The sequence below is a fragment of the Schistocerca gregaria genome, chromosome 1 (assembly GCF_023897955.1).
Source record: "Schistocerca gregaria isolate iqSchGreg1 chromosome 1, iqSchGreg1.2, whole genome shotgun sequence".
In the NCBI taxonomy this organism is placed as follows: domain Eukaryota; kingdom Metazoa; phylum Arthropoda; class Insecta; order Orthoptera; family Acrididae; genus Schistocerca; species Schistocerca gregaria.
Genome location: NC_064920.1, coordinates 729422779 through 729435875, shown reverse-complemented (window position 1 = coordinate 729435875; position 13097 = coordinate 729422779). Strand labels below are relative to the sequence as shown.

The window sequence follows — 13097 nt, the reverse complement described above, 5'->3', positions numbered from 1 at the left end:
ATTATCTAGATAATGTATTATAATAAGCAACTCTTGTCTGAACTGTTACCATTAGCACTGTGTATATAAAGTCACTATTTTTCAAGGATTATACTGATGTGTCTATGCCATTAACGTATTTGATAACAATATGGAAAGGATAGTGCTACTCACCATATAATGGAGATGCTGAGTCGCAGATAGGAACAACAAAAAGACTGTTAAACAAAGCTTTTGGCCAAACTGGACTTCATCAGAATAGACAAAACACACACACGTGACCACCATCTCTGGCTAGACTGCGAGCAGCAGACCATGATGTGAGAAGCATCCGGGTGGAGGAGGTAAGGAGGAGGCTGGGGCAAGGAGGGGAATGGATAGTAGAGTACGGCTGTGGACTGGTAAAGGCTGCTTGTGGGAGCATACAGTGACGAGGTGGGGAGAGGATAGGGCAGCTAGGTGCAGTTCAGAGGTTGGATGTAGAGCAGGGGCTGGAGAAGGGAGGAGAAGTAAAAAGCCTGAGGGTGCTTTAGTGGAATAGAGGCCTGTGTAATGCTGGAAAGGGAACAGAGAAGGGGATAGGTGGATACCAGCAATGACTAGCGATAGTTGAGGATAGGAGGGTTATGGGAATGGTGGTTATATTGTAGGAATAGTTGCCATCCATGCAGTTTAGAAAAGTTGGTGTTGGTGAGAAGGACATTGTGTTGTGCAGTGTGCTCAACAACTGGGTGGTCCAGTTCACCTTCCACATTTACTTCCACTGATATCATTAATCTTAGGCGCTCAGATTGATCACTCTTCCTGTGTCACTCTCATATATTTTTGCTTTCTTCCTGTGCCACATGAACTTGTATCTCATCCTACCACCCCTCCCCACCACTCCACTTCTTCTCCTCTCTATTCTAGCCCATTCTAACTTTATGTGATCGAGTCACATCTGTCGTCCCCCTTCTTCACACTTATCCACTCACAGATCTGCAACCCACATTACAATCTTTTTATTTGTTTTTTCTTTGATCTCATAGTGTTTTCACATCGATTTCAGTTGGTTTTTGCCTTTTGCTATTGGCCTACTCCCTCGGATTTCATCTTGTTTCCCCATATTTCATTCGTTTCATCCTTTCATGAATTTTCCCACATTTTTTGGTACACTTTTGTGAATGTTCTTGGATGTATTCCTACTTTATTTACATGTTTTTATGCGTTTTTATCCTGCGTCATGACTTCTTACTCCTTCTCTCTGCATCAATACAGAAGAGTTTCCTTATCCCTAGCCAGAACCCAGTTCCACATACTGTTCCTGTGTGGTCGCTAGCCTCATGGCCTTACCATCAAATTACCCATCTTCGGCTGCAACCCCTCCTTCCACAATGACCTCCATTTGTTCAGATTCTGCAGTTATTAACGCTCACCAAAAGTCCTGCAAAACCATGTCAGTCAGGCCAAAACCTCCATGCAACATGTCTCTCCATCCGTAAAATTCTCCTGCTATGCAATCCCAAATTCCTGGATCCCATATCACACTATGAAAATCTTGCCCTCCAGGAACTAGAGCAGCATGCACAGTGCCACCTCAAATAACTTTACAGCCAGCTTATTTCCTACTCCCATCCTGAACTGCCACCATTCACTACCTCTACAACAACCTCCAAACCTCTCCCACATGCCTTCATAGCTGATAATTCGATGTGTCACAGACCTACTAAATTTACCAAACCCTAAAAAAACTCCTTCCTGCCACCATACAAAATCTAAACTGACCCGAAACACTGTCACGAACCTTTCCTCCAAAACCCTTAGTCCCACAGAAGTATCAGTTCTTTCCAAAGGCGTAAGTTTTTGCCCCACTCCCAAATTCAATCATACAGGAGTTGTTAATGACCTTCTCCCCTTCTCCCAGCCCCTTACAGTGTAAACACTTTTTCACCACAGCTACAGACCAATGTTGAACCCCGACTGACTCAGTTCACTCCTCTATTCTACCGTGATACACTCCCACTGCCCCTCCTCCCTCCCCCCCTCCCCCCCCCCCCCCTGCCCCAATCACTCCCTGTTAACTTTCCACAGTTTCTTAACCTCATCAGACCTTACCTTGGCATCGTTCCCCAAATCCCTCAACATGCACACTAGCCTTACATTCGCAGAAAGAACTACAATCCACCACCTAGAAACTGATCCCACCTGTATAAATAATCATACCTGCTGACAAAGGCTCCACCACAGTTGTTTTGAGCTCGAAGAGTAATCTGGTGGAAGGACTGCACCAGCTGTCAGATTTATCCACCTACAAACCCTCCCTGCCATAGTGACCCCATTCCAGAAATCTAGCAGGATCTCCAGTCTCTCCTCAAATCCTTAGGCCCATTCCACAATCTCCTCCCAGAGTCCATCTCCCTCCTCACCCCTACCACTCCCACACTCCTACCATCTACATATTTCTTAAAGTCTCTAAACCTAACCACCCAAGATGCCCCATTGTGACCAATTGTTGTGCTCCCACTGAGAGAATATTTGCTTTCATAGACAAACACCTTCAGCCTATTACCTGCAACCTACCCTTCCATATGAAAGATAGTAACCATTTCCTCCATCTACTCTCCAAAGTTCCTGTTCCTTACCACATAATGCCCTGCTCATTGCTGTTAATGCTACCTCTCTTTACACTAACATCCCTAATGCCTATGGCCTTGCCTTTATTGAACACTACCTTTCCCAATGCCTGATGGATTTAAAACATACAGCCTCTTTCGTTGTCACCATGAATCCTCACTAATGCCGGCCGTGGTGGTCTCGCGGTTAAGGCGCTCAGTCCGGAACCGCATGACTGCTACGGTCGCAGGTTCGAATCCTGCCTCAGGCATGGATGTGTGTGATGTCATTCGGTTAGTTAGGTTTAAGTAGTTGTAAGTTCTAGGGGACTGATGACCACAGATGTTAAGTCCCATAGTACTCAGAGCCATTTGAACCATCCTCACTAATACTTACTTCTGCTTTGAAGGCATCACCTACAAACAAATCCGGGGTACGCTATGGGCACTCACATGGCATCATCCTATGCCAACCTATTAATGGTCCATCTAGAGGAATCCTTTCTAACCATACAGAAACCCAAACCCCTCACATGTTTCAAATTCACTGATGACATCTTCATGATCTGTATCGAGGCTGAGGACATCCTATCCACATTCCCCCCCCCCCCCCCCCCCCCCCCCTCAACGTCTTTCCCCCTATTTACTTCACCTGGTCCTCCTCAACTCAATAAGGCACCTTTCTCTATGTTGACCTCCACCTCAAAGATGGCTACATTAGTACATCCTTCCATATGAAACCTACCAATGCGTAGCAATACCCCACTTCAACAGCTGCCACCCATTCCTTCAGTACAACGTAGCCACCCATGGCCATCACATCTGTAGTGACAAGCAGTTCCTCTCAAAATATATCAGTGGTCTCACTGAGGCCTTTCCAACCTTGTACAAAAACAGATCCCCCATGCCTTATCTCTCCAGTCACTTCTCCCGCAGTGTTATTCTGCTACCCACCGAACCTACACAATATCCTTGTCCATCCCTACACAACCCCTGATCTCAACCCTTTTCCTCTTGGCTCACGTCCATGTAGTAGATCTAGATCCAAGACCTTTCCTATACATCTTCCCACTACGACCTACTCCAGTCCAGTCACGAACATCACCTATTTTGCCAAAGTCAGGGCTATATGTGAAACCAGTCATGTGACCTTCAAGTTAAGCTGCAACCATTGGGCCACATTCTATCTGTCTGCGTGGTCTTTGACAAACTGTAGTCAAGAAACTGCTGGACCACCCTGGACCATGTAACCTTACCCTCCCTCACATCACCCACTGATTTTCACTCTTCAAAATATCTAACTCTTTTAATAAGCTTTGAGAGGAGTAAGATTTACAAATAAACTTTTTACTTACCTTATTTTCTCATAGTTGGTTCCAGTCCATCAACTCTAGGTGTTGATTCTTGATGCTGAAATTTTTGACATTGTAGGTTCCAAAAGACATGATAATTCTGAAGTAAACCTGCTTCATAATTTCTGTTTCTGTAATTTTTTTCAATATGTCACATTTTTCTATATTGAACCATCTTTACAGTCTCCACTTTTAAATCAAAAATTACATTGTTATTGCCAAAATTAAAAACACGTCTGATCATGTCCAAGGGGTGACCACTACTACCTCATTCTGCTGTAGTAACAATATTCCAAAGAATTTACCACTTTCTTGACAAAAGAAGAATCTTCACCAAGTTATATCATTATTTTATAAATGAATCCAGAAATAAATTTAATAAATATCATCTGAATGTGCAATTAATAATAGGAATTTTAAATGTGCCAGATATTTTGTAATATCAAATGTTTCTAAAAGAAAAGTAATTTTAACTGTTCATACAGAGTTAGTACATACCGATTGTAACAAAGAAAATGAAGTGATTTATTTTTATGTGTTTTAGCCTGAAATATAATACATTCCATACAAAACTATATGAAATTCTTTTAGCTAAACAGCTGAGATGACCTTTTTGTCTTACGCAGGAAGCATTTCCTCCAGGATTGCCCGTATTTTGTGAAAATATGGTGGGACATGTGTTTTTTGACCACCTTCGAAGATTAAGGCCCTTTTGGTGTCTGTAACAGATGATCTTGGTTTCCATAATGCTGGTGTCTAACGTATCCCTTGCAGTTGTGGCATGTCATTTATTGGTCAGACAATCAGGACTGTCGAAGACCGGTGTATTGAACATAAGCGTCACATACGCTTACAACAGTCGAGCAAATCTGCTATTGCAGAACATTGCCTGGACACCTGTCATCCTATGGAATACAACAACACGGAGATTCTGGCTTGCACATTCAGCTATTGGGATAGTGTTATTAAGAAAGCTGTTGAAATCAAACTATCAACCAACCTTATAAACAGAGATGGTGGATTTTGTTTAAATGCTGCTTGGAATCCAGCTCTGTCTCTCGCCAAAAAACAAAGGGACAGAATTTGTGCTACCTCACCTGGTGATTAATAGTCACTATCGATATTTCTGATGTTGGTTATCTTTGGTTGTGTGTTGACTCTGTGGTTACTTGTTCTGTGCATGGTATCTTCCTTGTTTCCCCTCTGTGAACCGAGGTATTAAATTCCCTTGCACATTGCTTCCTCCTTGCAGTTGTGCCTTGAAAGTGGCAGGGTGTGCTCCTGTCAAAATATCGGCGATGGTCGATGACGTCACCCAACAGCAAACCCGTATGGCCAGACATATGTATGGCCTTTACATATGTCTGCTTGTGTGTGTATATGTGCGGATTGATATGTGTGTGTGTGTGTGTGTGTGAGTGTATACCTGTCCCTTTTTCCCCCTAAGGTAAGTCTTTCCGCTCCCAGGATTGGAATGACTCCTTACCCTCTCCCTCAAAACCATCATCCTTTCGTCTTTCCCTCTCCTTCCCTCTTTCCTGATGAAGCAACCGTGAGTTGCGAAAGCTTGAAATTTTGTGTGTGTGTTTGTGTTTGTTATTGTCTCTATCAACATACCAACGCTTTCGTTCAGTTGCAACTCAGCATCTCTGCTATATGGTGAGCAACAACTATCCTTTTCACAGTATTGTCATTATTGCTCTGAGATTTTCCATTGTTTGATTTTTCCATTAATGTATTTATGTTATTTCTGCACAATTTATTTAGTGTCACATCTGTAATGTTACTTAGTATTTGTTTTAGAGTGTATTAATATTTTATTATGCAGCTTCTAACAATACTGCAATAACATTTCCTGTTGACCATAATTCGGATGCATGTTATGGATGCTGACGTTTAATTAAATACATGTGAAGTTCCAACAATTTCCACTTCTAAAACAAGAAAATTACTATGTATATCCTTGGAGTACATATTCAAAAATAAATAAATACTGTGAAATTAAATCACTAAGTTCAAAGATGAAGTACATCCTAAACAAAACAATTTGCTACTAGAGGCAACTTCTTTCTCCTTTGGAGTATAATTCTTGTGTTTATAATACATAGTGTTGTGAATATTTGAGTTTACTGTCATAGATGTGCTGCATAACAGTACGAAGCTTACGTAAGATTGCATGCTTCTGTTGCCATGGTCAGCTGTAACAGAATCATTCTGGGCATGAAACTTGATCATGGATTAAAACAGAATGCTATACTGAAACTTAAATTCAGACCAGTGCATTCCCTGGATAAGCTGTCTAGAGATATCTGTCTACTGCAGTCTGCTAGCAATACCTCTTCCCTTCATTCTGTATTTATGATGCATTATTTTATAAAAATAAATTCTCATTTCAGTTGACTTGGTGATTTGTCAAATTTGTTGCTGAATATGAATGCTTACAGTGAACCAGCCACCAAGTACTAGAGGCACTGATCTAGCACTTTTGGTCACAGGTATGGAACAGTAGACACCTCATGGCTGCATGTTCTTGTTCTGTCATCAATCCTATTGGTCCTTTGCTGGCATGCAAACAATGGAAATCTTAACGGAAGGTGAAACTCCTATCACACAGTAGCCTAATGTTGGGCCAAGTGACTATGTGAAAAATGTGACCTTGCAAACAAAGGGTTACCTTGCTATATTCTACAGAGTACAGTGCCACATTACATTTGTTCCTTGCTTTATACAACCTCATTATTTATGTACCACCCCATACCATTTGTTGTGACTAGAACAGCTTGACAGTGCACCCACTTCAGTTAATAGTAGAGCACAAATGATGCTGTTTAGTATTTGTGATAATCAAGATACCAGCATGGCTGAAAACTGATAATTTTCTTTTATCAATGGATGAAATATGTTTTTTGTTATCATTTTTTAAGTTCATATTAATTTGTTATCTAAAAACAAGTTATAGTTTAAAGCTATGCTTTTTAATCAAAATATTTTTTGATGATAGTAAACAATTAAGTAATAAATTGTTTGATAAATTCTGTGGCTACATCTCCTCTGCACCCTTTTTTACAAGAGTCCATTGTTTCTAGTGGGGCTTGAATTTTGTAAATTCGGAGATTGGAGTGTTGCCTTAATGCCCTTGTAATGCCAAAACTATCTTTACAATTATTTTGAACAAGAGCAGCAGAAGAAGTCATTTGATCCATGGGTGTCTTAGCCTCAAATTGAGTATGATGTCTGTGGTACTTTAAGGCAGAAATTGTAGAATCAACACAATGTTCATGTAACTTAACAATCAAGAAAGTAAGTTGAAATAAGTAACAGACCACTGGTCACAGTTAAATATAGGGTAGAAATAATATTCCTCAGAAATGAGCACTCATCTTTTAATGTCTTTCAAACAGCTACTGACAAATTACATAAAAACAGAACCAAAAAAAAAAAAAAAGAAAGAAACACTGTGATGAAGCCCAGGAGCCTATGTGATGCTTCTACTGACCATTGCCTTTTTTGCCTAAGGTGTCACTGAAATGCAGTGCTGGAAGGTCAAGTAGCTACCACATTGTTGTTTGGCAGTTTTTTGTCAGATTTTGGTACTGGTGCTTCTTCAACTTCTTCTGCATCTATGTCATAAATAATTTTCACAGGGCTGAGTGCTCACCATTATAATCCTTTCACCAAGGAATCTGTCCCCCCCCCCCCCCCCCTCTCTCTCTCTCTCTCTCTCTCTCTCTCTCTCTTCATAGACACACACAGAATTTTAAACACAAATAATTAAAAGTTATATTTTTATTCTGACAAACAGTCATGAACTCTGCAGTGATTTCAGGTCTTTAAATTGTATTTTTTCTTTATTTGTGTGTGTGTGTGTGTGTGTGTGTGTGTGTGTGTGTGAGTGAGTGTGTGTGTGCACTTTCACACAAGAGTAATTCTCATAAACAAAGTTAAAGAAAAATATAAGTACTTCATAGATGTATGTTGGTGAAAGAAATAGATGTTACCTATTTATGTCTCTTTAGTAGTGATAATAAGGCCTTATATAGTAATATTTCTTTTCATTCCATTGATTTCATAATATCAGAGAGACAATTCCCCAGGTACTATGAAGCTGTTTATAGCTGTGCACTAGTGGAAGACATTAAACAACTGCCAGGAGCAGATGAAACTGAAATTGGAGAAAGAGGCATAAATCTCTCTGGTGGACAGAAACAGAGGGTGGCTTTAGCAAGGGCACTGTATTCCAACAGGTAAGTCTAATACCATGATTTAAATGATGAAGTGTGTCAAATTCCATTACAGTTAGCTAATGCTAAACTAATCAGTTGGTTTTGAAAATTTATAATAATTAAAAATCCTTTGCAAAAAATATTAAATCATAGTTTACACCCTTGAGATAATATGACCCACACAGACTTCTTTCTTTTGCCCATTTAGAGACATATACTTTTTGGATGATCCACTGAGTGCTGTTGACGCTCATGTTGGTGCTCATATTTTTGAGAAATGTATTCTTACTGCCCTTAAAGACAAAACTGTGCTGCTTGTGACTCATCAAGTGCAGGTACTGTAACTATACACACCCCTTTACTTTGAAGCCATATTTTAATTATATATGTTGTGTAAACTGTAATTGTTTACAATGTACTATAATATTATATGTTAAATTGAGACATACTATTTGATATAGGACAGTTCTGCTCTGTCAAGCTAGGATACAGCCTCAAATTGGCCTACAGAAGCCCCGTAAGGTACAACATATGCAAGCCACATGAGATTTTAACTACAATCATCCTTGAGTATTACAGATCATGTGCTCTTGCACTTACAAAATGCAAAATTCAAATTTTTAAATTGCACCTCAAAATTTTCTAGATTTTTACAGCAAAAAATCAACAGTTAAATAATTTTTTTGTCTGTTCCTCTTACTACAAAACTAGTGTGCTTGTAAGGATTATATTAGGACTGAATTGTAAATGTAATTACTTTTTGCATGAAGTTTACAGAGTCTTTTTTTCCTTCATTACTGTTCCAGGATAGTTTAAATTAATAATCTTAATGAAATGGCTGACTCAGCCAGAAGTGTAAGAATGTGACCAAATGTTGAAATTATTGTGCTCTGCAACTTAGGTGGCATTTATAGACCAATTTGAGCTTGTTTCCTGGTTTGACAGACCACAGGTCATCTACTACATCAAATAGCTCATCTTCAGTTCCCTTACATCCCTGTGGTATGTTGTAAATAATTATCATTTACACCCTGTATAACTGTTTAATTTGAAGTCATATTTGAAGTGTCACTTTTGTATGAATAAAATTATTAAATGAACATTATTATCTTTGGTGGAAGACATCCTTTCTCATAAACTTTATTCTCTCTTATTACATATGTTGCTAACCTTCAACACCATTCAAACTCTTACTTCATTTAATTGCCTCTTGTACCGAACCCTCGTAGCTCCCAGACCTTGCCTTCCTGAAATCTACATTCCCAGAAACTTCTTTCACCCTCCATCTCTTAACAATATCATCAGGTTATCTTCAAAGGCCTAATGTATCGAGAAGTTTTAATACTCTCCCACCTTCAACTGCAAATTGGTGTTTAACCTATTGATCTTCTTAAGAATCTCCATTCTGTTACTCATTACCACTAGAGAAAGCTTTCCTTCTCCATCCTTGCTTCTGACCACTTCTACACAAATCACATTTAGAACTTTCTCTGAAACTGTTTTAATTGGCATACAATTAATCCTACCCCCATCCTTTCCATGTAACCTTTCAGAATTCCTGACCTAAAAACTGGCTCTATTTTATTTCCCCAAAAACTTTCCTAGTAGGTCCAACATCATAGCTGTGGAAACAAAAACCTATTTATGATGCAGTAAACCTATCCCAAACTTAACATTTTGATTTCTCCTAATGAGTTCAACACATTATCAGCTTACTGTAGTAATCTTCCCACATTTATTTGATTCCGTAAGACTAACATGGCTCATTAGAAAATTAAGCTCATCCCAAAATCTGACACTTGAACCCATCTGCCTCCTCATCATAGAAATGCTGGGCACATTTGCCTTGTATCTGCTTCCAAAACTCCACAAACCCTACTTCAATTGTCTCCCAATTAGTGACAGGTTACATCCCTCCCACTGAAATACCTCTTACTCAGGTTTACCAGTATCTTCAACCAAATGACCAGTCTCCCTTCTTCTATCCAAAATAATTACCAATTCTTCCACAGCTTCTCAACAGTTCCTTAATCCTGACTTTTTTCTTGTCACAGTGGATGTAACCTATCTACACGTCAAACAATCACATACGCTGCAAATAACTTCCTTCTACTTATAATACAGTTCTTTCTATTTCTTGCAATAATTTTCTTATTCTACAACCTTATAATTGTCGTTGCTTCTTTGATGTATCATCTAACTTGAACCTGACTGTGCTTCTTCTTGTTGTTGTTGTTGTTGTTGTTGTTGTTGTGGTGGTTTTCAGTCCTGAGACTGGTTTGATGCAGCTCTCCATGCCACCCTATCCTGTGCAAGCTTCTTCATCTCCCAGTACTTACTGCAACCCACATCCTTCTGAATCTGCTTAGTGTATTCATTTCAGTTACATAAAATCTTGCAAGTTGTTTTTAAGTGCCGCAGGGGAGTGTCATAGGACCGTTGCTATTCACAATATACATAAATGACCTGGTGGATGACATTGGAAGTTCACTGAGGCTTTTTGCAGATGATGCTGTGGTGTATCGAGAGGTTGCAACAATGGAAAATTGTACTGAAATGCAGGAGGATCTGCAGCGAATTGACGCATGGTGCACGGAATGACAATTGAATCTCAATGTAGACAAGTGTAATGTGATGCGAATACATAGAAAGATAGGTCCCTTATCATTTAGCTACAAAATAGCAGGTCAGCAACTGGAAGCAGTTAATTCCATAAATTATCTGGGAGTACACATTAGGAGTGATTTAAAATGGAATGATCATATAAAGTTGATCGTCGGTAAAGCAGATGCCAGACTGAGATTCATTGGAAGAATCCTAAGGAAATGCAATCCGACAACAAAGGAAGTAGGTTACAGTACGCTTGTTCGCCCAATGCTTGAATACTGCTCAGCAGTGTGGGATCCGCACCAGGTAGGGTTGATAGAAGCGATAGAGAAGATCAAACGGAGAGCAGCGCGCTTCGTTACAGGATCATTTAGTAATTGCGAAAGCGTAACGGAGATGATAGATAAACTCCAGTGGAATACTCTGCAGGAGAGACGTTCAGTTAAAGTTTTGAGAACATACCTTCACCGAAGAGTCAAGCAGTATATTGCTCCCTCCTACGTATATCTCGCGAAGAGACCAGGAGGATAAAATCAGAGAGATTAGAGCCCACACAGAAGCATACCGACAATCCTTCTTTCCACGTACAATACGAGACTGGAATAGAAGGGAGAACCAATAGAGGTACTCAGGGTACCCTCCACCACACACCGTCAGGTGGCTTGCGGAGTATGGATGTAGATGTAGATGTAGATGTAAGTCCTTTGTCTTCTAAAAATTCTAGGGCATCGATTAGTTAAAAGAATGTTTTCTAGAATTTCATAAATATTATAGCTTACAAAAACTTTTGAGCTTCAAATCAGTTACTCAATAAACACATGATTTTTAACATGTAAATTTGCCTTTTACAAGATTTTTTTAAAATTACTTGGTTCTCCTGATGACTCCTTTGATGCTGTATGATTGAATGTTTGTTATTGCCACATCCTAGTGACTATTACACTATTTTCTGAAACCAACATACATACCAGTACTTTCAGTATACTGACAAACAGAAATATAATCACCTCAATCTGCCAATCCTGTATTCCTTTCTCTATAGCCCTTATATTCTTTGAACAAGCTCTTTCAAATCACATGCTAGTTTAATTCTGCAAAGTTATTGTTTCCTCTTATGTGCCACCCCTATAAATAACTAATTCATGCCATTCAACATCTTTAATTACTTTGAAGACAATGGCATTTATCATAATCAATGAGTTATTTTATAAGTATGTCAGCACCTGTAATCATTTACTACCACAGTACCTTTACGCTAAGAAAAGAAATTTATTTATTAGTTTTTGGCACGTTCGTAACACACTACCCAAAATATGTAATTTTTAACTACTATGACATTAACTGAGTTCTCCATTGGCATTTGACGAAACATGACAATAGTGTTAAAAAGGACACACTTTCCCAACATTCTGTAAATATTATTTATTTTAACATGAATTATCTTTCAGCTTCTTAGGCTAACTTCAGGTGACAATTTTATGCCTTTATTTTCTCAGGGAAGTATGTATATAATGATCTCACTTTTTGTGTATCTGTATCAACCTCTTTCTATTCTATAGATTTTTACTGTTTCTTTCAGTAGTTGTACATTTCACTTTTGAACAGGTAAGTGTTCATTAATGTTTGCACAGTAGTAGTGGAACTATTTGTATCTACTTTCCTCAGTGACTGTACACTTTTGTTTTCTTATTACAGTTACAGTTTAAGAAAGAGACTGCATGAGCAATATCTTCTCATCCCTTACATTAATTAGACCTAAGAGTTTTCATTGTTTAATTTACATTCTCCCTCCCAGCTCTCCCCCCCCCCTCCCTACCCCCCTCCAAATAGTAAATAAACAGAAATACTTTATGGAGCTATAATTTGTGAAGCTAACACCCAAGGTCAATATTGTACATAAATTGCCCTCTGATGTATGGCTGGATTGGAATGTAACAACACTACTGTTAAGGGCTCTATGGTTTCTGTTGCTTGGTTGCACCTTTTGCTTTCTGCACAATTAATATATGAACTGCACTCAGTTTCACTAAAATATGAAATAAGTCAAGAATGAATGGGCTAGTGACTATAAATTATTGTAGCTGGGCTGAATGTTTGTAATTAAACTGAAAGTTTATTTAAGCAGATTCCATAACTGCTTTGTATTAGTGCTTATTGAGATCCTAACTGGTACTTACAGCAAAGTCCTACACTAACTGTGTTTAAAACAAAATAGTGAAGTTTGTAACTGCTACATGAAACCTTATACATTGTAGATAACAGTGCAAATTTTCTATATTCTCACGTATGATGCCCAAAATAAAATACCGTTTTGCAGATTGAAAATAAATATGAGTCCCAAATGG

General features: G+C 38.8%; 1 protein-coding gene across 9 annotated transcripts in view; it reads left to right on the top strand.

The window, feature by feature from the left end:
• The window catches only part of LOC126267010 (ATP-binding cassette sub-family C member 5-like), a 531190-nt gene that overhangs the window by 352484 nt on the left and 165609 nt on the right, over nt 1-13097 (top strand). For all 9 annotated transcript variants that reach the window (XM_049971782.1, XM_049971823.1, XM_049971815.1 and 6 more), the window contains 2 exons: nt 8017-8166; nt 8354-8480. In XM_049971782.1, coding sequence (XP_049827739.1) covers nt 8017-8166; nt 8354-8480 — 277 coding nt within the window. The remainder of the gene's footprint in view (nt 1-8016; nt 8167-8353; nt 8481-13097) is intronic.